The sequence below is a fragment of the Somniosus microcephalus genome, chromosome 24, assembly GCF_052327205.1.
Source record: "Somniosus microcephalus isolate GS21.2 chromosome 24, FLI_Smic_1.0, whole genome shotgun sequence".
Lineage (NCBI taxonomy): Eukaryota > Metazoa > Chordata > Chondrichthyes > Squaliformes > Somniosidae > Somniosus > Somniosus microcephalus.
Genome location: NC_141010.1, coordinates 23,662,729 through 23,687,099, shown reverse-complemented (window position 1 = coordinate 23,687,099; position 24,371 = coordinate 23,662,729). Strand labels below are relative to the sequence as shown.

The following is a 24,371-nucleotide window of genomic DNA, read 5'->3' as shown; positions in this document are numbered from 1 at the left end:
CGGTCCCTACACTAACAGCCATCCCACCCAAGCCCTATCCCTGTAACCCCGTAACCCCACATATTTAATCCCCCCTAACACTAAGGGCCAATTTTTATCACGGCCAATCAACCTAACCCGCACATCTTTGGACTGTGGGAGGAAACCGGAGCACCCGGAGAAAACCCACGCAAACACGGGGAGAATGTGCAAACTCCACACAGACAGTCACCCGAGGCCGGATTTGAACCCGGGTTCCTGGCGCTGTGAGGCAACAGTGCTAACCACTATGCCACCGTGCTGATACTAGCTTTTTATTCCAGAATTATTGGATTAACTGAATTTCAATTCCACAGCTGCCGTGGTGGGATTTGAACTCACGTCTCTGGATTATTAGTCCAGGCCCCTGGATTACTAGTCCAGTAACACTATGCTACTATACCCGCAATGTATTCCGTAAGCAAAACATTTTACTAAAGAATCAAAACAGTCAGCAGTCAAGTTGTTAGATAGAGGCTGCTTAATGGGAAGAAATTCAAGAAGGAAAAGGTTAACATACAGTAACACTAAAAACCCAACCACTGCTTCCAGCGTCTATTTAATGCTGCACACATACATCATTGGCAGGAGACCCACTCTGCATTTCTGACATTGACAAAAAGATTGATGTATCAAGCAGAAATGATTAGTATCTAGTTTACCAAACACAATTATAGTTGGGGAACATGTCTTTCTCTCCACTTGTCAAGGATTTTTCTGCAACACTTAGAAACAAATGTGGGGGAGGGAGAGAGCAACTATTTCATGGAGAATTAACGCGGGTGCGGAGGTTGGATTGTACACGTGGCCCAATGAAATTAAAGCAGCTCAATGCAATAACTTGCCGGTGCTGTTTGAGCAAGTCTCATGGGTACACTGGGGCTTTCATAGGTATTCCTGCATAAATTAATACCATTTCATTAAAAATGAATGGCGCTTATATAATCACTAGCCTATTTAGCCCTCAGTAGAATTGTCTGTTTAATTGTTGCACATCCGCTCGAAGAATTACAAACATAAAAGTTATTGTTGCAAATCAGAGTGTGTTTAACACATTTGTATGATAGTCTTCTGTCCACTATATGAGAGGAGGCACTTAACATAAATGGGTTATTGGCTGCTTTCGACAGCAGACAGAGGATTATACAAACACATTAAGCATTTATCCATTTATATCATCAACAGTAATTTCTAGGCTCTCGTCTTCAAAAAATGCATATTACTTCTCTATTATGTGAATTATTTAGTATTTCCTTCTGTCTGTTCTTTGATTGCTGCTCGTTGTTTAAAGACATCATTTTACCTTTGTCTTTTTAGGCTCTGTGGTCCTGATTTTAACTGGGGGACAGTTTTCAGTAGGTGAGATCTTGATGCCAGTTCGCCTGCTGCAGCAGAAATGAGGCCCGGGGTATTTTAATTCCTGGGCCTCATTTAAATGCTGCCAGCTGACTCGCCGCCCATTCGGGGTGGGTGGCAGCACAAATCCACGCGGCCCGGAGGCAAGTGAGTGGGACCAGCTGCCAGGTCATCCCGCGGGCATCCCCGAAATTGGGAGGGGGTTGCTGGTGAGGGTGCAAGTGCACACGCTTCCCCTGTGGAGCTCAGAGGTGCATTGCTGCTCCTCCTGGCCCTACAAAGATTATTTTTCAAAAATTAAAAATACCCTTTGGGGCCACTTCTGATGTTTCCTACATTCCGACAGTGACTACACTTCCAAAGTATTTCATTGGCTGTAAAGCGCTTTGGAAAGTCCTGAGGTCGTGAAAGGTGGCTGTATAAATGTAAGTTCTTGCTCCTGTAAGGACCGGAACTCGGTGGACCCAACTGCAGTAAGGCAAACTGAGGCAGAGGTTAGGTTGCAAAACAAAGGTAGACTTTACTTGACATAAACAAAATAACAACAGCACAGAATACAGGCTAACAGGCCAGCAAGAGGTATCACCAGGCAGTGCAACTCAAGACTGAGCAATGAACATAAAGTGAACACCACTTAAATAGTAGGCATCTAACAATGCACAGGTGAATACAATAATGAAAAAAGAAGGACACAATTAAGAGAGTTCATGGAGCCCTCTGGTGGCGAGGCGAGGCAGAATCTGGGTCATTCCTTACAGCTCCTTTCTGGCCCCGATCCAGTTCCTCACTGGGCAGGCCTGGTAGGAAAATCCCTGCAATTTTATGCTCAGGCCTACTAGTAAAAATTCCAGTCGAGTCCTGATGATGTAATCAAGACCCGATATGTATGGGCTAAAAGGGATCCCACCGGCTTTGGGTGACTGTCCTTGACGCCTTTGGTGAAAATTGCGACAGGTCAGCTCCTGATGACTCCAGGGTCAAGGGGGCGTGGCTAATCCCTTTGCCCCATTCACCTCCATTTTCATCCAAAAGCTGTCCCAAATAATTACGGACATTATATCAATGGTGGCAAGAGCTGCTGCAAGGTATCCCAGAGGTGGATTGCTGTTTCTTTGCCTGCATTGTGATGGTTTTAGTGCTTTGGGAGGGGGGTGAGTGAGGCATGACTTTTGCTGCCACCTTTACTCAGCTCTGCTCAAAGTACTGCATTGCACTCTAAACATGGATTTCTCAATGGGAATTGACATGAATCTTGTCATTCATGTGGAAATGACTTATGAAATAATACTGGGCGGCCTGCTGGTGGCGCTGTCCAGGGAGAGTATAAATACTCGGGCATGGGCCCAGCTTGCTCAGGACATTCCTTAACAGGAACTAGTGAAGAACACAACTAGATCTCCATGTTGAAAAACAGTTGATTAAAGCCTTGTTTAATACTTAGACCAAGTGCCTAGTAGTTTTCTTACGTCAGGAATGCTTTCTTTCGAGGTTATGAAGAGGATGATGAGGACATGGAAGAGGCTAGGTTAAAGGCTCTTGGAGTCATGCATCACCGAAGGAATCTCTTCCCTACACGCATAGACATTCACTCATCATGGTCTGCAGGCCAAAAGACTCTTACTCCGGCATTCCACAGCACGAGGAAGGTGCACAAGAAGAAGAGGGAGTGAGATGGGGTTGAGCAGTGGCTGCTTCCCCTGGAGGTTAAGATATTTGAGGTGACTCTCATCTCACGGAATTCTCCAAATGAGGAATTGCTGGTGAAGTGCTATTCCATAGCACAAGATGATGTTTGACTATACTGTGTCAGTGGACCATCTGTATTGAAGATCCTCAGTAGAATATTATCTTTGTTTGCAACATCAGCTCTAGATGAGAAGAGACAATAGGGGTAATGCTGCCAGTCCGCGTGATCGTGGGGACCCTCACCCATTGGCAGCGTATATTGGAAACTCCAGCGTCCACTGCCCATGATTTTCCGGGCAGTACCTGGCCAAATTCCCAATTTATATATACTGATGGTGGGTGGCTCTCCTCAATGGCAGCAATGGGCTCGTAAAGTCACTCCTAATTACTTCAACATACACCCATGACACTCGGGTGGATTGAGTTATTTTACAACACTTTTTATATGATGCGACAATCCCTTTCAAAGTTTAGAATGACTGAGAACAATATACTGTGCTCATTTGGGAAGCAAACACTAAAACAGGCAATTGTGTGAACTAAGAGGCTCTGTCGATACCATCTAAACCAATAGTTTGCAATAGATAGTTTTGACTAACTCCTTTTGTCAGTGGAATTTTCATTCCCTCTGGCATACACTTTTGCATTAAAAAAGCTTCACAGAAAATCGATAAGAAATAACTTGGTTCTGTTATTGGAAAGGTTTAGGCTTTATGTTGGACTCCAAGGCCGAATTAAAGCATCAGTTTTAGATGAATTCTTTGATATGATAAGTTGGTTAATCTTGCTGAAAAACTTCACACATTGGAAGCAATCTGATGTGCTGATAATTTAGATCCACTTTGGTATGCATTGGGTATTATGTGACTGTTTAAATTAGGTCATCGTGAATTGACTAATTTTGCATCAATAAATTAGTCAACTGGAATTTTTCATTCCAATGATAGCAGAGACTAGTTTATTTTCTAAAATCAAACATAACACTCCCCTCCCTAATGTAGCTCATTAGGTGAGTGTACTGTCTAACATGATACTGAGCTGTACAGAAAATAATGTCTGAGTTTAAATTTGTGCTGTGTAAGCTGATCTCAACCAGACTGACCATAAGTTGTTACAATAGCAAAATACTGCGGATGATGGAAATCTGAAATAACAACAGAAAATGCTGGAAACACTCAGCAGGTCAGGCAGCTTCCGTGGAGAGAGAAACAGAGTTAACGTTTCAGGTCGATGACCCTTCGTCAGAACTGGAAACAGTTGGAGATGTAACAGATTTTTAAGCAAGTGTAGGGGCAGGGAAAGGGCAGAGGGGAGGAAAGAACAAAAGGGAAGGTCTGTGATAGACTGGAAGGCAGGAGAGATTAAAAGACAAAAGGGATGATGGTGCAAGGCAAAAGGAGATGGTAATGGGACAAGTTAAGAAACAAAGGATGACTCTAGATGAGGTGCGAATGGCAATGGCAGAATCATCAACAGCTGCCATGTGAGGGAAAAAAAAGGGAAAAAAAATAAAAAAAATATATAGGGACCGATGTTATAGTCTGAAATTGTTGAACTCGATGTTGAGTCCAGAAGACTGTAAAGTGCCTAATCAAAAGATGAGGTGCTGTTCCTTGAGCTTACGTTGAGCTTCGCTGGAACAGTGGAAGAGGCCGAGGACGGAGAGATCAGAGTGGGAGTGGAGTGGAGAATTAAAGTGACAGGCGACCGGAAGCTTGGGGTCACGCTTACGGACTGAACGGAGGTGTTCCGCAGTAAGTGTTGCCACCTCAGTGGCCTTGAGGCAGGGAGGGGAAACATCAGCTGGGGGTTTGTGCTCCTGATGCTATCCAATTGGACAGTCAGGTGAGGACAGGATCTCCAGGTCCATCACCTTCCATGATTGAACAGCCACTCACACATGAAGCAAAGGTCAGCAGGGAGCTGGACTGTACCTCATTATGACTTCACAAGAAAATGAAGTCTGTCACAATTTCTCCAGTCTGGCTGATAAATTAGCTATTAAAAAATTTCATATAAAACTACCGCCGCTGTTTAAAAATTGTTGCAGATCTTAGAAAATCAGATTTTAGTAGGGATTTAACAATAGCTTTTCTGGCTTCTTGTCAAATGTTGGAAACTTCAAGACTTGTTAACAAACCTTTTATTGGTTTCTAATTTCCAAAAATCACTGACAATTAAATCATCTAGCTTACTAATATCTTCTATTGTTATCAACAAATTCAAAACTTGCTGACAAGGAAACATATCGCTATGGATTTTATACAAATCGCTCCATGGCTTTTTGTGATTACTCTTGCATGAATGGGTCTAGACATTTGGGCCTAGAAATTCGAGGGTACTACGGCCATTTTACAGGTGTAAAATAGGCGCCTAAGGGCAATATGGCGGGAGGCATGTGCACTCATTCCGTGCCGGAAGTGCGAGCCCACCATATTGGTTAGGGCTAATCAGTAGGCGTCCAGAGCGTGTGCCTGAAACTGCCATTATGGCCATTGCATGTACAAATGGAGGGCCTGACACCTGTTTCAGGCCTTTGGCCAAATTGGACTACCAATTAGTTTCTTCAGGTGCTAAGCCGTCAAATTAGTGGTCCTTAAAGGGACTGCTAGCGGCTGCAACCCGAAAGGTAAGTTATCTTACTGAGAAGCAGGAGTGCTTCTTCTGGCTCTGCATTAAAACCGTGGGCCGTTGCCGGCTAACGCTCGTCCTCCCGTTTCAATTGCTTCCCCACCCCCACCGGACTCTCCCGAGGCCCTCAGCCTGCGTCCGATCCAGCCGGTCTTACTCTCACCCAGCAACCAGCAAGCTGCCTCTGGGGCCTCGAATGGCGCCCTAAGCTCGCCGATACTATCCTAATGAAGCCAGTGGACCAATTTGCCATGGCCTGCTGCCGTCCTCATTAGACGTGTGCCACTGCACTGGGACCGCATCCCAATTCAGAGGCAGTTCAATTTCTAGACCCAGATATTTATATATTGCCCATTGCATCAGAATCTTTACATAGGATTACATAGGATATACAGCACAGAAACAGGCCATTCGGCCCAACCAGTCCATGCCGGCATTTATGCTCCACTCGAGCCTCCTCCGGTCTTTCCTCATCTAACTCTATCAGCATAATCCTCTATTCCCTTCTCCCTCATACGCTTGTCTAGCCTCCCCTTAAATGCATCTATACTATTCGCTTCAACCACTTCCTGTGGTAGCGAGTTCCACATTCTCACCACTCTTTGGGTAAAGACATTTCTTCTGAATTTCCTGTTGGATTTCTTGCTGACTATCTTATATTGATGGCCCCTAGTTATGCTCTTCCCCACAAGTGGAAACATTCTCTCTGTATCCACTCTATCAACATTTTTCATAATTTTAAAGACCTCTATTAGGTCACCCCTCAGCCTTATTTTTTCAAGAGAAAAGAGACCAGCCTGTTCATCCTTTCCTGATAGGTATACCCTCACATTTCTGGTATCATCCTTGTAAATCTTCTCTGCACCCTCTCCAGTACCTCTGTATCCTTTTTATAATATGGTGACCAGAACTGTACAGAGTACTCTAAGTGTGGTCTAACCAGGGTTCACTACAGGTTCAGCATAACTTCCCTACTTTTCAATTCTATACCTCTAGAAATAAACCTAGTGCTTGGTTTTTTTTTAATGGACTTGCTAACCTGTGTTGCAACATTTAGTGATTTGTGTATTTGTACTCCGAGATCCCATTGCTCCCCACCTAGACTCGCACCCTCCAAGTAATAAGTGACCTCCCTGTTCTTCCTGCCAAAATGTAATACCTCACATTTATCTGTGTTGAACTTCATTTGCCAATTATATGCCCACTTTGCAAGTTTATTAATGTCCTCCTGTAACTTGTTGCAGTCCTCCTCAGTATTGACTATCTCCCCCAATTTAGTAATTGTGTTTTTGATTCCTAAGTCTAAATCGTTAATGTAAATTGTGAACAGCAGCGGTCCCGGCACTGATCCTTGTGGAGCACCACTACCCACCTTCTGCCACTGTGAATAGCTACCCTTTACTCCTACTCTCTGCTTTCTGTCCTGAAGCCAGGCAGCAATTCATTCTGCTACTTGTCCTCTGACTCCGCATTCTCTGAGCTTGTTCATCAGTCTATTATGGGGTACCTTATCGAAGGCCTTTTAAAAATCCAGATAAATTACATCTACTGCATTACCCTTGTCTACTCTCTCTGTTACCTCTTCAAAAAATTCATTAAGGTTGGTCAAGCAAAACTTTCCCTTCTGAAATTCATGTTGACTATTCACTATTATATTTTTGATTTCTAGATGTTCTTCTATTTTTCTCCTTTAGTAGGGATTCCATTATTTGTCCTAGCACCGATGTTAAGCTGACTGGTCTATAATTCCCTGGACATGTTCTATCTCCCTTCTTAAATATCAATATTACGTTAGCTATCCACCAGTCCTCTGGCATTATACCTTTTTCTAACAAATTATTAAATATGTGTAGTAATGCCTCTGCTATCTCTTCCCTAGATTCTTTTAAAATGCGTGGATGCAATCCATCTGGACCAGGGGTTTTATCCTCTTTGAGTTTGATTAATTTATTTAAAATATCCTCTTTTTATTTAAAATGTGCTTATCTCATTACTAATCTCATCATCCAATGTCATGTCCACCTGAATCCTCCCTTGTTGGGTCTTTTACATATTGGGTTACAAAGGAGTCCTGTGCACTTTGTAGGAACTCCATTCCCTTATGCCCTTTACCTACCTCTTCTGTCCAATTAATATCGGGATATTTGAAATCCCCCATGATTATTATTCTATGTTTTTTACTCATTTCCCCAATTAGTCTGCATATTTCTTCTCCACCTCCCTTCCACTATTCTTAAAGAGGTGCCTGTAATTGGTGGGCTGAATGACAGCAAATACCATTCTATCAACTCTCAAATGTGTCATCCAGCTCCTTAATGGCAGTTCAGCCCTAATCCACTTGAGGTTTGCGAGCTCTTAGCATTCATAATTAAGAAACTTTAATAGATTCTGAAAGCATGTGAATAATCTCAAACAGTGGAGCAAAATCACAGCAATAGGAACTAGAAACTCCAGCACAGTCTGCAGGGGTTTAGCTCATGGCATTTTGGCGTTCAGGCTAATAACATTTGGCTGGAAGCATCCATTTAACTAAAGTAAAGAAAACAATGTAACTTTTTTTCCCTGAATGTGGTAATGTACAGCTCTAGATTCCAAGCTCCGCATGTGAAGACAGATTGGACAGTTATGTGTGATCGAGCACTGAGCCACAAACACCCAATGATCTGATTCACTGCCAGCAGTAAGTTAAGCAATGCAGTCAGATGCTAGTTGAAATTATTCAGGTTACGTGAGCCAGTTGACTAATACAAATGAGTCATAGAGTTGTACGGCGCAGAAGGAGGTCATTCGGCCCATCGAGTCTGTGCCGGCTCCCTGTAGAGCAATCCAGTCAGTCCCATTCCCCCGCTCTATCCCCGTAGCCCTGCAAGTTTATTTCCCTCAAGTGCCTATCCAGTCTCCCCTTGAAAACGTGTCTCCGCTTCCACCACTTCTGTCAGCAGCGAGTTCCAGGTCCTCACCACTCGCTGCGTAAAAGAGTTTTTCCTCACATCCCCCCTGTATCTCTTGCCCAATACCTTAAATCTGCATCCCCTAGTCCTTCAACTAGTGGGAACAGCCTTTCCCCGTCTAGCCTATTCAAACTCGTCATAATCTTGTACACCTCTATCAAATCACCCCTCAACCTCCTTTGCTCTAATGAAAACAAATCCAGCTTCTCCAACCTGTCCTGTAGCTAAGATCCCCCATCCCCGGAACCATTCTGGTAAATCTCCTCTGCACCCTCTCAAGTGCCTTCACATCCTTCCTAAAGTGTGGTGACCAGAGCTGGACACTGTGATATGACTGTGATCTGGTGTCAAAAGGCGGCAACGGAGAAAGAAAAAAACAAATTTCACTGGGACTCTGTTGTTGATTGTAATGAAGAAATACATTTAAGGGAATGTCTGTTCATGGAACCAGCCCTTTAATTCAAGGGCCCATTTGTTGGAAGTAAAATAGCAAAGTAGAAGCAGAGAGCCATTGAAAGGCCTGGGCAATCATAGAAACACATTTTCCAAGGTTTTTGAAAAGCTAGCGAGTATACAACAAAGGGACACGAACCCCCAGTAAACAAGCGTTGCTCCATCCCACAGACACAGAGGAAGAGCACAGGGGAGCAGGCCCAGATTTCTCAGACTGTTGAAAATGTCGCAGGCACTGTGCAGTTTGGTATCGCGCAGTAGCATAACATTATGGAAATGGCAAGACGTATTTGGCTTTTCCAATAAATCTGCCCACCACACTGGTCAAAATCAGCAACCCTCACTTTGCAGCTCTGGGACGTAGCCATTCGGCGTTTTCTCTGGTGTTCTGTAGGCCAGTTGGCAGGGATGGTGCAGCCAGTATCATGCACCATGATAACGAAAGTGTCACTGTGCCCAGACAGTGACCTTGTGGAAAACCTTGGAGTGGACAGTGGGTGACCTCCCAAAGCTCAGCAGCCATTTTCTTGTAAATTCTGTGAACAGAAAATATGAAACAAAAGTTAAAGATTTTGGCCTAGAAATTGAGTTTTGGCGCTGCCAGGGCTTTAGCGCCGGAAGTTAGTGCCGGAGCTAAGTCGCGCTGGTCGGGCCCAAAATTCACTGGTTCTGCGCCCAAACGGCTGCCGGCGCTGCTGAAAGCTGTTAGTGCCTGAAAACTGGTGCTATGCGCTGAATTTCGGCGCTATTCCGGCGCTGCGGCGCCCGCTGCGGTGCGGCAGGTTCGGGAAGTGCAGGCCTCCTCCTTCCCTTAAGGAGGAGCTGCCTGCACCCGGCCGCGGCCCGCGATAATCTTATTAAAAATGAGCCCGGCACCTCGGACAAGTGCCGGGCTTGCTTCTGTTCCGGGGGGGGTGGGGGGGAAGTCCGGGGAGGGTGCTGCGGCCAGGCGGGCGGCGGGAAAGCGGCCGGCCGCCGCGGGGCCTTTAATGCGCCGGCGCAAACTTGTGCAAGGCACCTCTGCCAGAACGTTGCTTGCGGCTGCCACGGGCGAGGCGGCCGCAAGTCAATTTCGGCGCTGGGGCCCGTCACCACGGCAACCGGGACGCTGCGCACACCGATGACGTCATCGGTGCCGGCGCAGCGCTACCGGTCTACCGCGGCGGAAGGGCCCCAGGCAATTTAGGCGCCGGCGCCAATTGCAGCGCTAGGCCCTCTAGCGCCGCAAAATCGGCGCTAAGGGCACTGAATTTCTAGGCCTTTATATTTTATATTCTTCATGTATGTACATATCTTTACAGCAGGGAACATAAAAACTTCTTAATTAAAAAAAAACTTCTTGATCTTTTACATGTATTGTAAGGTAATATATATTTTTGAAATATAATTAAGACAATGGCCTGTATATTCCGATGCCTACAGGTGCGTATGGGCTGCGTACACACCCGTAGGGACATCGGAAATGCCGGTTTCAGGCATGCGAAGCGCATGCGCTGAAAACCTGTATTTCCAATCTGCCTGCCCTGGAGAAGGGCCTCTGCGGGCAGATAGTTCCACATTCTGGAGAACCTCCGTCCGCAGAAAACCCTTAGAAATCTTACGCCTGATAAAAACAGGCGTAAGGCCTGCTTTTACCAGCATAAGAGTTGAAAAGTTAAAAAAGAAATGTTTTCACTCATTTATAATTTAAAAATACTTTTAAAAAAGGTAAGTTTATTTTTTGCCCTGTAAAAAACTTTAATTTTTTTCAAAAAATTTAATTTTTGTTTAAAATATTTAATTTATTGTACTTTTAACTCATTTTAAAAACATGATTTAAAAAAAAAAATGTATTTAATGTTTTAAAGTGTTTTTGGGGTGATCTCCATTCATATATTTGACAGGTCTATCTGTCAAGTGTATGAAGGGAGATTCCCTTCTCCCATTGGCTCCCCATGACCCACGTGATCCCAGGGACGCTTGCAAACTGCCTGCGCCCCTGGCATACGTGGGCCCTGCGCATTTCGACTGTGGAGAGGCCCAGGATCGGAAGTATACGCACCTCGGAAGCCCTCAGGTAAGTCTGTAGATTTTTTCCAGATCGGAAGCCTCCGCATGCAGGAAGCCTCCGATCGGAAAATCCGGGCGTATAAATGCTTTTTCGCCCAGTATCATCTTTTCTACTCCACGACAATTTTTTTGTTCCTATTTCATGTACAGTTTAAAAACGTGTAGCATATCAGCAGTTCAGCTTATTGTGTGCTGCTGTAAATTTGGAATTTATCTGTCATTTGCAGAACTTTTTCATCTTCTGGGTCCTGGTTTCATTAATATATTAATATGGAGAACAACTTGATGAGATCCCTGATGATTCAGCTCATTGAGGCAATGAGTGGTGGAGCATTAGAGACCTGAACGGCCAGGTTACCTGACTTCAGCTGGAGCACTGCAACTGGCTTCAGTCCTCCAAGAGTGGACAGGGTCCCCTGTTTTGATCTCTATCCAGATGTCTATCCAAGACATCAGCTGAGGGGAGAATCAGGCATAAGCGTGACATCTCCCACAGCCGAATAGCCTGCTGCCATTCCCTTTCAAGTCTCCCCAATAAATAATGATCACTTGGCGAGGTACCAAAAGATGACTGGCATCTGTGGAGTTGTACTTCAGCAAAGAGTCAATGCTTTCGAGAGAGGAGGGGAAGGGAGCAATACTGGAAGAAGAAGTAAAAACAAAGGTAGAATGTCTAAATGGAAAAGTGATGTTAATTTTCAAATGCACAGATATTCCTTAATTGAACAGTGACCTTAGATAGCACCGTGACACAAAGGAGCTTCTTTCTTGTTCAAATGTGACCGATTGATTGATGCTGTGTAATGTCTATTGAAGTGTGCTCTGTTGTGCCAGTCTAGCTGTTTTGGTAATTGTAAAGAAATTACCAAATTACCAAGGGGGTAGAAATTCATCTTGGGCGATAGCGCAAAATAGGCGGTGTCAGATTGTCTGGCCATTAGACGCATCGCCCGATACTCAATTCCATTAACTGCAATGGAACTGAATATTGGGTGGGGTGTATAACAGCCGACCGATGCAATACGTCCAAGGCAAATTTCTAACCCCTTGTATTTATTTACTTTCAATAATAAAATTGGATTTGAAACTCTACTGCAGCCACGCCCATGAATTAACTATAATTCAAATCCATCTCTATATACACAGGACTCTACACTGAGTGAAGACTCCAGCCCACGAAGTGGAAGCCCCAGAGTTCTAAGTAGCTCAGCTGCTGAATCACGAGCTACACCTACCCACACTTTGTCTCTGTCCTCTGATGAAGTAAGTGTTTTTAACATTGATGCTCGCTGGTAATGCACTTCATTTTTATGCTCACGGTTATGACTTTTTTTCTCAATTGTTGGCCGCCTTGTTCGTCTTCTTTTGGGTTATGGTTCCATGGTCACCCTCCAACTCCGCACTGCAGGGGCCATTGAGCCCAGACAATCAAGCCTTGGCTTCCCGATTGGTGTTATTTAACAAAAAACAATTGGGAAATCTAGTCTTGAGTGTTGGCAGCTGTTCAACAGTTGAAGGTTGACGTAAGAAAACTACTAGGTACTTGGTCTAAGCATTAAACAATGTTTTAATCAACTGTTTTACAACATGGAGGTCTAGTTGTGTCCTTCACTAGTTCCTGTTAAGAATGCCCTGTGCAAGCTGGGCCCGTGCCCGAGTATTTATACTCTCCCTGGACAGCGCCACCCGCAGGCCGCTCAGTATTATTTCATAAGTCTTTCTTTCATGAATGACTGATTCATGTCAAAGGTCATTGCAGTCGAGCCTAATTCTGACCTCAGCTGAGATTCAAAGACACCTACCTTTCAACAGGGATCACTAGATAGCAATCAGAGGCGGTATCCCTGGCTGACTTTTCCCTTACCTAGCCCAGAGAAGCACCTCAATGGCTACTCTGGTTGAGAGCAGTGAACATCATTCAGAATTAGTGCAAGTCAGGGAGTGAGCACGGGTGAACGAGTGTGAATCAGGGAGTGAGCCAAAGAGAATAAGTGCGAGTGAGTGAGAGCGGGAGAATGAGTGCAAGTGAGTGAGTGAGCGCGGGAGAATGAGAGCGAGTGAGTGAGTGAGCGCGGGAGAATGAGTGCGAGTGAGTGAGCGAGTGAGCACGGGAGAATGAGTGCGAGTGAGTGAGTGAGCACGGGAGAATGAGAGCGAGTGAGTGAGTGAGCGCGGGAGAATGAGTGCGAGTGAGTGAGTGAGTGAGCACGGGAGAATGAGTGCGAGTGAGTGAGTGAGTACGGGAGACTGAGTGAGTGAGTGAGCGCGGGAGAATGAGACCGAGTGAGTGAGCGTGGGAGAATGAGTGCGAGTGAGTGAGTGAGCATGGGAGAATGAGTGCGAGTGAGTGAGTGAGCACGGGAGAATGAGTGCGAGTGCGTGAGTGAGTACGGGAGAATGAGAGCGAGTGAGTGAGTGAGCGAAGGAGAACGATTGCGAGTGAGTGAGAGCGGGAGAATGAGTGCGAGTGAGTGAGTGAGCACGGGAGAATGAGACCGAGTGAGTGAGTGAGCATGGGAGAATGATTGCAAATGAGTGAGTGAGCACGAGAGAATGGCCCTGGGCCGTTGTGGTCTGTTGTCATGTTTTTTATCAGTCCATAGTTCACAGAATGTCAGGCCAGTGTTATTATTACAAATTTGACAGAATTGTGTACTTCCAGTTGTAAAATAGCTCCTAAATTATCATTTATATTTTTTGTTTCTTTTTTTATGAATCTCCCTTCTACTGTAACAGTTTGTACCACTGTAAAGTGAAAGGTTGAAGGATCTACTGGCCAACGAGCCAGAGCATATTTTTACTCCGCACAGTTATGGCGATGATAGTACAGACATTGGTGAGCATTCAGGAGATGTTAAAGCAATAACATCTGTTCCCCTCCACCCAATTTCCCCCTCCTATCCTGATGGCAATGTTTATGCTTGGCTATAGTTACACAGGCAATGGCCAAATGGTCAGTCTTCATGTGTGAGCCCAGCGATGACCAACAGCAGAATAATCAACCATGGGAGGGGGGCATTAATGTTGAGTCGAACCCCGTCCTCACCTGCCATCCACACATGTAAACCTTCTAGCAGGAGAGGGAGGCATGTCACTGGAATATCGTTCAGGAATGGGTGTCCTGGCTGATTTTTCTGCCCCCTAGTCTGGTTATAGATGCGTTTTTCTCACTGAGCCATTAGGAGATAAGGAGGCACTAATTGTTTCAAAGTATTTTTTGCAAAACTCTGTTTGTTCGCCAAACACTCTTGGAATTTGTGTAAAAAGGTATCATTGTAACATGAAAGTTTGTGACACGTGCGTGATATAAGTGATGCCTTTTTATTCAGCTGTTCTGCCTACCAGACATAGAGAGAGTTCTTGCAAGGGGTATTGTTGGCATGTCGGGAAAGGCTATCGTTGCCTATAAGCTCTGAGCAGGCTAAATTGATATCGCAAACAACAACCTCCAGCTCAGAGAAACCTTCTAATAAGTCTGCCACACTGGTTACTCGGGAGAAGTATGTTTAGCATCAGATGACCGCATCATTTTCTTTAATTTAATGTGACCAAAAATGCAACAGGGCATCACTGCTCCCCCTCACTGTCCCACCTTCAATTCTCAATATGTCCGGTCTCCAATTCAGGTACGATACCTATTAGCAACTAAATATTTCACTACGGAAGCAGGGCTGGAAATTCAGGAGGTGAATCACCCCAGCCTGCTCTCGTGCATCACCTTGTGGCTGATTCCACAGAAGCATTTTCAGTAGCCAACAAACAAGTTGCTCTCTTGCCCCCTCAACAAGAGAATGCTGCCGAGCACAAAGGAATCTAAAGGAGCGGAGAATTATTTATTTTTAATGGGGCAAGAGAAAACATTTTTAATAAATCAAAACTAACTTTTAGGTGTAGATGTGACCGCAGAACCTTTACATTGTAGGAATTCACCAATGTCGGAGGTCACCGATGTAGGAATTCGGGGTCACCAATGTAGGTATTGATGTATTCCTAACTAATAACTGAGGTCGACTCAGGAGAAGAATCAAATAGGTCTTTATTGTAAGATTCGACGAATTGCAGAGAACAACAGAGATCGATGCAGGAGAGCCGTGGAGCAGGTCTTCACCCGACGGGGACGCCACAAGGACTGAGTAGAGCAGTCCCGTGGATTGCGTCATGACGTCATCGCGTTTTCCCGCGCTTGGGGCGGTCACGTGATGTGCGACGTGACGTCATCGCGTTTGCCCGCGCTTGGGGCGGTCACGTGATGTGCGACGTGATGTCATCACGTTTGCCCGCGCTTGGGGCGGTCACGTGATGTGCGACGTGACGTCATCACGTTAGGCCGCGTTCTTAAAGGGGCAACGCCCCGTACATGCAAACTCTATAAACATAGTTAAAGGGAATTATGTACAGTAAGTAAGAGACACTCGGTGGTACCGCTACAACATCATACATCACTAAGCTATGGCATTGTATTGCATGTACTTGGTTATTAACTTGGTTTGCAAGATACTTTTCCAAATGACCATGCTTCTTTAATATCTCTATGTATTTATTTTTGAGAGAAAGGGGGTTTAAAAATAAAACACAGTTTTAAGTCATGTGATGAACGAGGCCTGAGAAATCAAAACCGAAACTGGACAGTTTAGAACAACTGTTGCTGGACAACTATAGAAACATAGAAACATAGAAGATAGGAGCAGGAGTAGGCCATTCGGCCCCTCGAGCCTGCTCTGTCATTCAATGCGATCATGGCTGATCATCCAAATTCAGTACCCTGTCCCTGCTTTCTCCCCATATCCCTTGATCCCTTTAGCCTTAAGAAATATATCTAACTCCTTCTTGAATATATTTAATGAATTGGCCTCCACTGCCTTCTGTGGTAGAGAATTCCACAGGTTCACCACTCTCTGGGTGAAGAAATTCCTCCTCATCTCTGTCCTAAATGGCTTACCCCTTATCTTTAGACTGTGACCCCTGGTTCTGGACTCCCCCGCCATCGGGAACATCCTTCCTGCATCTAGTCTGTCTAGTCCTGTTAGACTTTTATAAGTTTCAATGAGATCCCCTCTCATTCTTCCAAACTCTAGCAAATATAAGCCTAATCGACGCAATCTCTCCTCATACATCATTCCTGACATCCCAGGTATCAGTCTGGTGAATCTTCGCTGCACTCTCTCCATGGCAAGAACATCCTTCCTCAGATAAGGTGACCAAAACTGCACACAATACTCAAGGTGTGGTCTCACCAAGGCCCTGTACAACTGCAGCAAGACATCCTTGCTCCTGTACTCAAATCCTCTCGCTAGGAAGGCTCGAGGGGCCGAATGGCCTACTCCTGCTCCTATCTTCTATGTTTCTATAGATATATTTCTTAAAGCTAAAGGGATCAAGGGATATGGAGAGAACGCAGGGACAGGGTACTGAATTTGGATGATCAGCCATGATCTCATTGAATGGTGGAGCAGGCTCGAGGGGCCGAATGGCCTACTCCTGCTCCTATCTTCAATGTAACATACCATTTGCCTTCTTAACCGCCTGCTGCACCTGCATGCTTACCTTCATCGACTGGTGCACAAGGATATCCAGGTCTCATTGCACTTCCCCTTTTCCCAATCTATTGCCATCCAGATAATAATCTGTCTTCCTGTTTTTGCCACCAACGTGGATAACCTCGCATTTATCCACATTATACTGCATTTGCCATGCATCTGCCCAATCACCCAACCTGTCCAAATCATACTGGAGTTTTTCTGCATCCTCCTCACAGCACACACGCCCACCCAGCTTTGTGTCGTCTGCAAACTTGGAGATATTACATCCAGTTCCCTTGTCTAGATCATTTATATATATTGTGAATATTTAGGGCATCTATTCAGCACAGTTTATGGTAATTTAAAACACCAGACTAGAATTTGACGTATGATTTGTGAGCACTTCAAACAGATTTTATTCATCTGTGGCAGTACTCTCTGAACCAACCAGGAGTTTATGCAAATAAATATATGGAGGGAATTTTCCAGGGGTGGGGGGGGGGTGGTGCGGGGTTGGGGGGTGGGGTCAGTGGGCGCGTTCGGTGGCGGGTCGGATGGGGAAAAAAATGTTTTAACAGCAGGTCGGGACCCCGCTGTCAACCCGCCACCACTCGCCTTTCCCAGATGTCAGGTCTGTCAGCGCTGAACAGACCCAACACGCAGTGGCGGGGGAGGCAATTCAGGTCATTATGACCTTGTTAACAGCCCATTAAGAGGTATTTTTAGCTCACCTTTACATTTTACGAGGTCGCCCACGGGGTCCACGCTGTTCGGGGATCGCGTCAGGTAAGCAGGTCGGGAGTTGTATGACCATGGAATCATCTTTTTACTTGACAGCTGCAAATGTGCTATAAAAGCTCCCATCTCACAGCTGTTCACTTTGCAAGCTCAGAAGCTGTTGCTTACTGTATTTGGAAGACAGATTGAGCTTTATGCAGGTTGCAAGTGTTTGGAGTAAACTCTGTATCCAGTGTCACCTCATTGGAACAACCTCTCTCACCATTGATAGATCGCTTCTGTCACCTCAAGTTCACCTGCCATCTATTACATCAGCATCGGTGCCCTTGAAACTCTCTCACCTTGGTCCTCAGAATCCCACCATGATGAGCCCCAACACCAGCAGCACCAGGCACACCAGCAGCACCAACAACAACACCAACCTTCTCCGCAATTAACTGATGCTGCACAGGACAGAGGGCATCAGCACCCGACCATATTGCTGCCTGCGACACCAGGGATGGCCTCACCATGGCCAGATTTACTTCACTTGATGCCGTACATCCTGGCTGCCACATGATGCACCAGGTTGGCACCACCCCACACCAACACCATAAAGCATCCCTACAATGCCCAAGCCATTCCTTTCATGCTCATCACCATTGCGGGGTTACCCTTATGTCTCACCATTCACTGCAACCCACTAAGCCACTTCCTAAGGTACACACAAATCTGTCTAAGAACGCAAAGTGTTGAAAATAAAGATTTCAATGTTTGACAGCACATTAACAGAAACTTCACATGAACATTGGTTAAAACACACAAGTGCCTACCCTTGTGTGTTGTTAGTTGGTATGATTGGACTAGGATGAGGGTGAGTGTGAGTGGTGGCCAGTGAGATGGGGAAGTGATAATGTAGATAGAGAGAGATGGGTGGAGGTCCAAGGTAAGTTGGTGTAAGAATGTGCAGGAGAATGGTAGGAAAGGCAGAGTGATGGGGATGTGATGAGTGGATGAGGTTGAGTGTGGCTTTGCAGCTACTTTTCGTGATCTACTGAGATCATTGAAACGTTTACGCCACTGCAGCCTGGTCCTCCTTACGACATCCCTGCGTGTGCCCTCCTGTGCAATTTGCAACCAGGCTGCGTTGATCTCTTGGGGAGGTCTCTTCCACCCATTGGAAGGGAAGAGGACCTCCCTGCGTGCTGTGCCTTCCTCCATAAGCATATGGAGGGAGTCATGGGAGAGCCTGGGTGCAGCCGTGCACCTCTGTGCATTGATTGTTAGTGTTTGCAGCATCTCAATGCTGTTGAACACTGACAGCACAACTATCAAAGTAAATTTGCGCATGGTCCCTTTAAGGAAACCGGCTGATGACGCGTCATCAAATGACGTCATCAGACGCGCTTCCTTCAATTGACCAGCAAAAAGCGCTGGGCGGGCTTAACAAGCCCAATTAGGGGAAAGTCATTTTGGACAGCGGGCTGGAGTCGGCAGCGGGGTCGGGACCCGCCACCGACGTCACCCGCCACAGACCCGCCGAGGTTGGTAAAATCCAGCCCTGTGTGTCTAATAACTGTGTGACTCAGACTATTAGAAATGTTAAGCTTAAATCTAGCAACATCTACATACCCAAGCAGGATCGCTTTGCATCAGTATTGAATGCTATGAACTTGTGTTGCTTTGCATTCTGAATGGGATGAATGATATTCCAGACACTTGTAAGACTGATGGTCAGGCCCCATACATTTGAATTCAGCTCAGAGAGGAGGTGATTATCTCGTGTCCTTGACAAAGGTTATAATGATCACTGCAGAGGATTGAATATATTATTGATCCAAATTTGACATTTTTTAATTAGCAGTTTGTTTATAGTTTGGAGAGACTGCATATTTTTTTCAATGGTGGTGCTTTTATAGAATAGGAAGGCACTGTAAGTGTTCTAGTGGTGTTTGCCCAATGCCATGACTTATCAGTCTATACAAAACAGGTCAAATGTCGTAAATGTAATGGGGATCCAAATCACAGGGGTGAAGTGATCCTTTACTCAATCTTTGCTACCATCTAATTACTGCATAACTCACAACTATTTCTTTTTGCTGTGTTGAGAACATTTTGAGCTCATTTATTTAGGAAATTGGGTTTGACATCGCATCTTTTGACCCAATATTGATGAGGAATATTGGATTAGATACTAAATAGAAGGAAACGGTGTTATAAACTGCAGTGTCATTCTTCAACTTGATCGGCACTCAAAGATTTTAAATAAAAGGATGAGGCATACTGACCCTATTATGTTTTGTATCACATCAAGAGAACTCAGTGAGGAGAGAATCCTCAGTGAAGAAATAATCCAATGATTTCCAATGAGCCTCAGTAAGGGGAGGATCCAATGATTTCCACCTGCGCTGTACTTACTAGCTACAGAACCGAATCAGTATCCTGCTGTCTGCATCAATAGAGGCAGAATACCAATCTGTTCAGAAGTCAATATTTGAGAAAAAGCTTTTAAGTGCCTTATCATTCAAAAAAGGTCTTTATACTGCAGGTTATTTCAGCCCAATATTTATATTACAAATATTTATTTTGCAGTCCATCATTTGCATGTCCTATCATGTTCCGTAATGTGACATCATATATTCCCATGAAACTGCTTAAAAAACATATTGGGCCAGATTTTGCGACCCCCCCCAGGGGCCTCGCAAGTGCCGATTTCAGGCTCGCGAAGCGCATGCGCTGAAAACCGGCACTTCTGATCTATCAAGAATTCTCTTGACAGATCATCCGCCTGCCCTGGAGATGGGCCTCTGTGGGGGGAGAGTTCCGCTTTCTGCACAACTTCTGCCTGTTGAAAATCTTTAAAAATCTTACGCCTGGTAAAAGCAAATGTAAAGCCTGCTTTTACCAGAGTTTAAAAAAAAAAATTTTTTTAATTTTCACTCATTTATAATTTTAAAATACTTTTAAAAAGCGTATGTTTATTTTTAGCTCTGTAAAAAACTTTAATTATTTTTTTCAAAAAATTACATTTTTGTTTAAAATATTGGGGGAAAAATGCGGTTGCTTTGCACCTCCCATTAGCGCCCTAAGAGGGTGCTAATGGGTCACAAAGCAACTAGCGCCCAGGCGTGGCGATGTTTGCGCCGCTCGCGGAATTGACCAGACATTTTGTGGCGGCGCTAAACACTACCACCATGATCTCCTGCGCCAGCAGATCGTGACGTCAGTCGAGTGCGCAATGCCCCGGTAGCGCCCCGTACCGGATATTGAGTGGCGCCCCCTGCCTTGTCTCCTGCCGCTAGCAACGACAGGTTGAGGGGAACGTTTTGCAGTCAGGAAGGGACTGGGGGAGTGTTATTTAAAGGCAACTGCTTCCTGCCTTTTTTTGTCGACAACATTTTTGCACCACGCATTCTGAGAGAGAGAGAGAGACTTCTGGAGAGATTCAACGCTGTGTGAAGGAGCTTTGGGTACTGAGCAGCACCTTGCAGGTTCATTTTGATTTGTCCTTCCTTGCATCGATTTAGAAGAGACTATGGGGGCTGCACTCTGAGCTCTTTCCCTGGGTCTCTCCATTGTTCTTTCCAGTGGAATTGATGTACGGGTCTCTCCAGGCCAAGATTCAAGGCTGCAATGAGCAGGGTGTGGATGGAGAGCAAGATTGGCCCTCCCCTTTAAGAACTGGCCAGCGCCATTGTGTCTGTGTTCCATTGCTGACTGACATCACATGAGCTTCACCAGCGCTCTGAGGTAGCGCCTCGCTCCTCGGCGTTAGCACCTTAAGAGAGGTGTGTAGCTCCTGATTTCGCGCTCCAATCACCTCCAGGGGCGATAGAAGCCAAGTTTGCAGTCGGAGGCGATAATTAGCACCAGGCGCTAAACTTTGCGCTTGGCCAATCATTGCACCCCAAATGGGGTGATACCGAATTTCTCCCCCATTTAATTTAATGTAATTTTAACTAATTTTAAATACGATTTAAAAAAAAGTATTTAATATTTAATGTATTTCAGAATTGATTCTATTTTAAAACAGACATTTGTAATATAAACAGATCTCTTAATAGTAACTAGTGAGATTATTTGTTGAAATGCACTTGTGTAGTTCACTTTAATGTGGTAATATAGTTTTAAAGCTCATTTATCCTTATCATGCACATCTACCACATTCTAATATACAGTAATTGTGTACCATCTATTTTATACACCAGTTTCTCGATGAAGGACAGCCATATTGCCTTGTTTCAACTTGGACAATGCAGCAAGTCTCTCATTGGCTAATTGGGTTGAATATGGACCACTACGTATCCGAATTCGCCGCTGGTAATGTTGATGGTGAACAATTGTTGCACTTGGATGGAAGTAAACTGAAGGTAAGCTGGGGGGGGAGTAAAGATGAAGGTGGGCTTTTGATAACAAGGATGATTTGCAATGACTGCATAAAATTGGAGTTGATTTTTGCTTTGAAGACTCATGTGACACCATGTGCTGAGCAGGTGATAATTCCCAGAGAGTGGTGAACCTGTGGAATTCTCTACCACAGAAGGCAGTAGAGGCCAATTCATTAAATATATTCAAGAAGGAGTTGGATATACTTCTTAAGGCTAAAGGGATCAAGGGATATGAGGAGAAAGCAGGGACAGGGTACTAAATTTGAATGATCAGCCATAATCGCATTGAATGGCGGAGCAGGCTCGAGGGGCCGAATGGCCTACTCCTGCTCCTATCTTCTATGTTTCTATGTTTTCCATATGCAAAAAGAATGCAATTGAAGAGACTGGACCTTTCTGTGACAATTTTTGGTTTTATACACTCGGGTTATTAGACGTGACACCTAATATGTTCAGCACAGCAGGAAAATGTCTATGACAGCCTGTGCTAGAAGCTACAAAGAGGTACAAACAAGCTACACAGCATTTTAGGTATATGGAATGAGAGCATCTGGTTTTTTTCTGCTCGTAATTACAGCAACCACAGTGGATGTCTTCATACGTCAGTGGGGCACTAATAAAATCTCTGTCTTACTTTACCCAATGAAAATTACATCTCTGGGCTTAGGACTGTATATTGGCAGTTTCTCAATCGACTCAAATAGAATAGTTGACTTCAAAAGTGCTTTAAAGTTGTAACAAAATTGAAAGGTTAGATAATGTCATAAATGCTGAGAACAAACCTCACCCATTATAAAGCCATTTCAACACTGAGATACTGTAATCCAATTTTGCACACGAACCAAAGCCAACTACTGTTATTTTTATTTTTCAATAAATGTGGTGCAGCAAAATTCCTGGGCTCGGTGGACAGTTGGTGGCGGAGGGGAGGGGGGCAACTCTGTCGGAAATCCCGACAGCTTGTTGTAGTGTATGTACTTTGAAGAAGGAACTATATTCTGCAGCCCCTGTATACTGCAGTACCAGTAGTGACCACCCCGGTATATAAGCCTGTGTAGTAACTTTGTATAGTAGTTCCAGTTTTGTCTCCATTCAGTAAACACCTGTTATAACCAACTCCTGCAGTCCGTGTCTCAATTACACACGGACGTTACACTGGCGACGAACAGATCCGAACTTACCTACAGTTCTGCACCACCTCACGGGGATCCATCCCTGAAGCGAAGTTGTTAGAGGTCGAGGCCAGAAGGAAGAAATCCAAAAAGAAAAAAAAAACAGAAGAAACGGGCGTCGACCGTGGGCAACCGCCCTCTGATTCATCGAATTCGAAGATTTACAGGAGAGGCTGTCGAGAGCTGGGCTTGGTTATCCAGTCTATGGTATTCCAGCTAATCGGGCTGGTGGCAGGTAGTACACTGATCCTTCCTGGGCTGCGGCGGGCTAGAGCTCGATCGGGTGGCTTTTCAACGGGGCCGAGCAGCGTTGTCGGGAAAAGGAGAGAGAGAGAGAGGGTGGAGCACACAGGGCGCGGCTGGTGCTATGAAGCCGGGCAGCGTACAGACCCGAGAAGAGGGAGGAAAGTGTCCCATAGGGTCTGCTCTGACGACGGAAACAGTAATTAAAATAAAAGAAATTAGAAGCGCAGAAAGCCGCGAGGAGCTGCAGTTTGCCACGGGGACCGCGGAGAGCGGCGTTGGCAGCAGCGCGGGGGGGAAGTGCGCGAAGACCATAGGGCATCGCCATCAAGGCATAAAAATGTCAGCAACAGCGCTAGCAGCAGCGGAAAAGACAGAAAGTGCGGGAGGCGCCATCTTAATCCAGCGGGGAAGAAGGCAAAGCACGGGAGGCACCATTTTGTCTAATCGGGGAAGAAGGCAAAGCGCGGGAGGCGCCATCTTAGATCTCCAAGATGCCGAAGACTGGCAATATCACTGGCTTCGATAATGCAATAGAAGACTGGACCACGTATGTGGAAAGAGTCGAAGTATATTGCAAGACAAATGAAGTAGCCGATGAGAAAAAGGCATCAGTACTACTAAACTTAATGGGCGCAAGAACGTACGGCCTATTGCGGAACCTGATCACTCCAGTCAAACCGATGGCGAAGAGTTTTAACGAAATTGTTGATATCCTACAGGAACACCTAAATCCTACACCGCTGCTGATAGCAGAAAGATTTAAATTCCACAAGAGAAATCAGCATAAAGATGAGAGCAATGCTGATTACCTTACAGAACTACGCAAGCTATCAAAGCACTGCCAGTTCGGAGCAGGACTGGCAGATACCCTACGGGACAAATTTGTCTGGGGACTCCTGAGTGAAGGAACCCAGAAGAGGTTACTCTCAGAGAAAGAGCTGACGCTACATAAGGCTTTCAGCGTGGCAGTATCGTACGAAGCAGCAGCAAGGGGAGCTGCGGAAATACAGCAAAAGCCACAGGAATACGGCACCCATGAAATGACACGGGGATTTGAAAAATGTTATCACTGCGGCAGAACAACCCATGTCCAGAAGGACTGCTGGTCCAAGGACAAAACATGCAGGCAATGTGGAAAGATGGGACACATTGCACGAGTTTGCAGGTCCGGGAAGAAGACTAACG

At 45.2% G+C, this 24,371-nt stretch overlaps 1 protein-coding gene and 1 long non-coding RNA gene across 2 annotated transcripts in view; one reads left to right on the top strand and one right to left on the bottom strand.

Moving 5' to 3' along the window:
• The window catches only part of samd14 (sterile alpha motif domain containing 14), a 281,567-nt gene that overhangs the window by 241,118 nt on the left and 16,078 nt on the right, over positions 1-24,371 (top strand). The window contains exons 8-9 of the mRNA XM_085966316.1: positions 12,291-12,407; positions 21,589-21,750. Coding sequence (XP_085822442.1) covers positions 12,291-12,407; positions 21,589-21,750 — 279 coding nt within the window. The remainder of the gene's footprint in view (positions 1-12,290; positions 12,408-21,588; positions 21,751-24,371) is intronic.
• Positions 1,870-24,371, bottom strand: part of LOC147101125 (uncharacterized) — a 49,434-nt gene continuing 26,932 nt past the window's right edge. The window contains exon 2 of the long non-coding RNA XR_015073450.1: positions 1,870-9,631. This is a non-coding gene — a long non-coding RNA (uncharacterized LOC147101125). The remainder of the gene's footprint in view (positions 9,632-24,371) is intronic.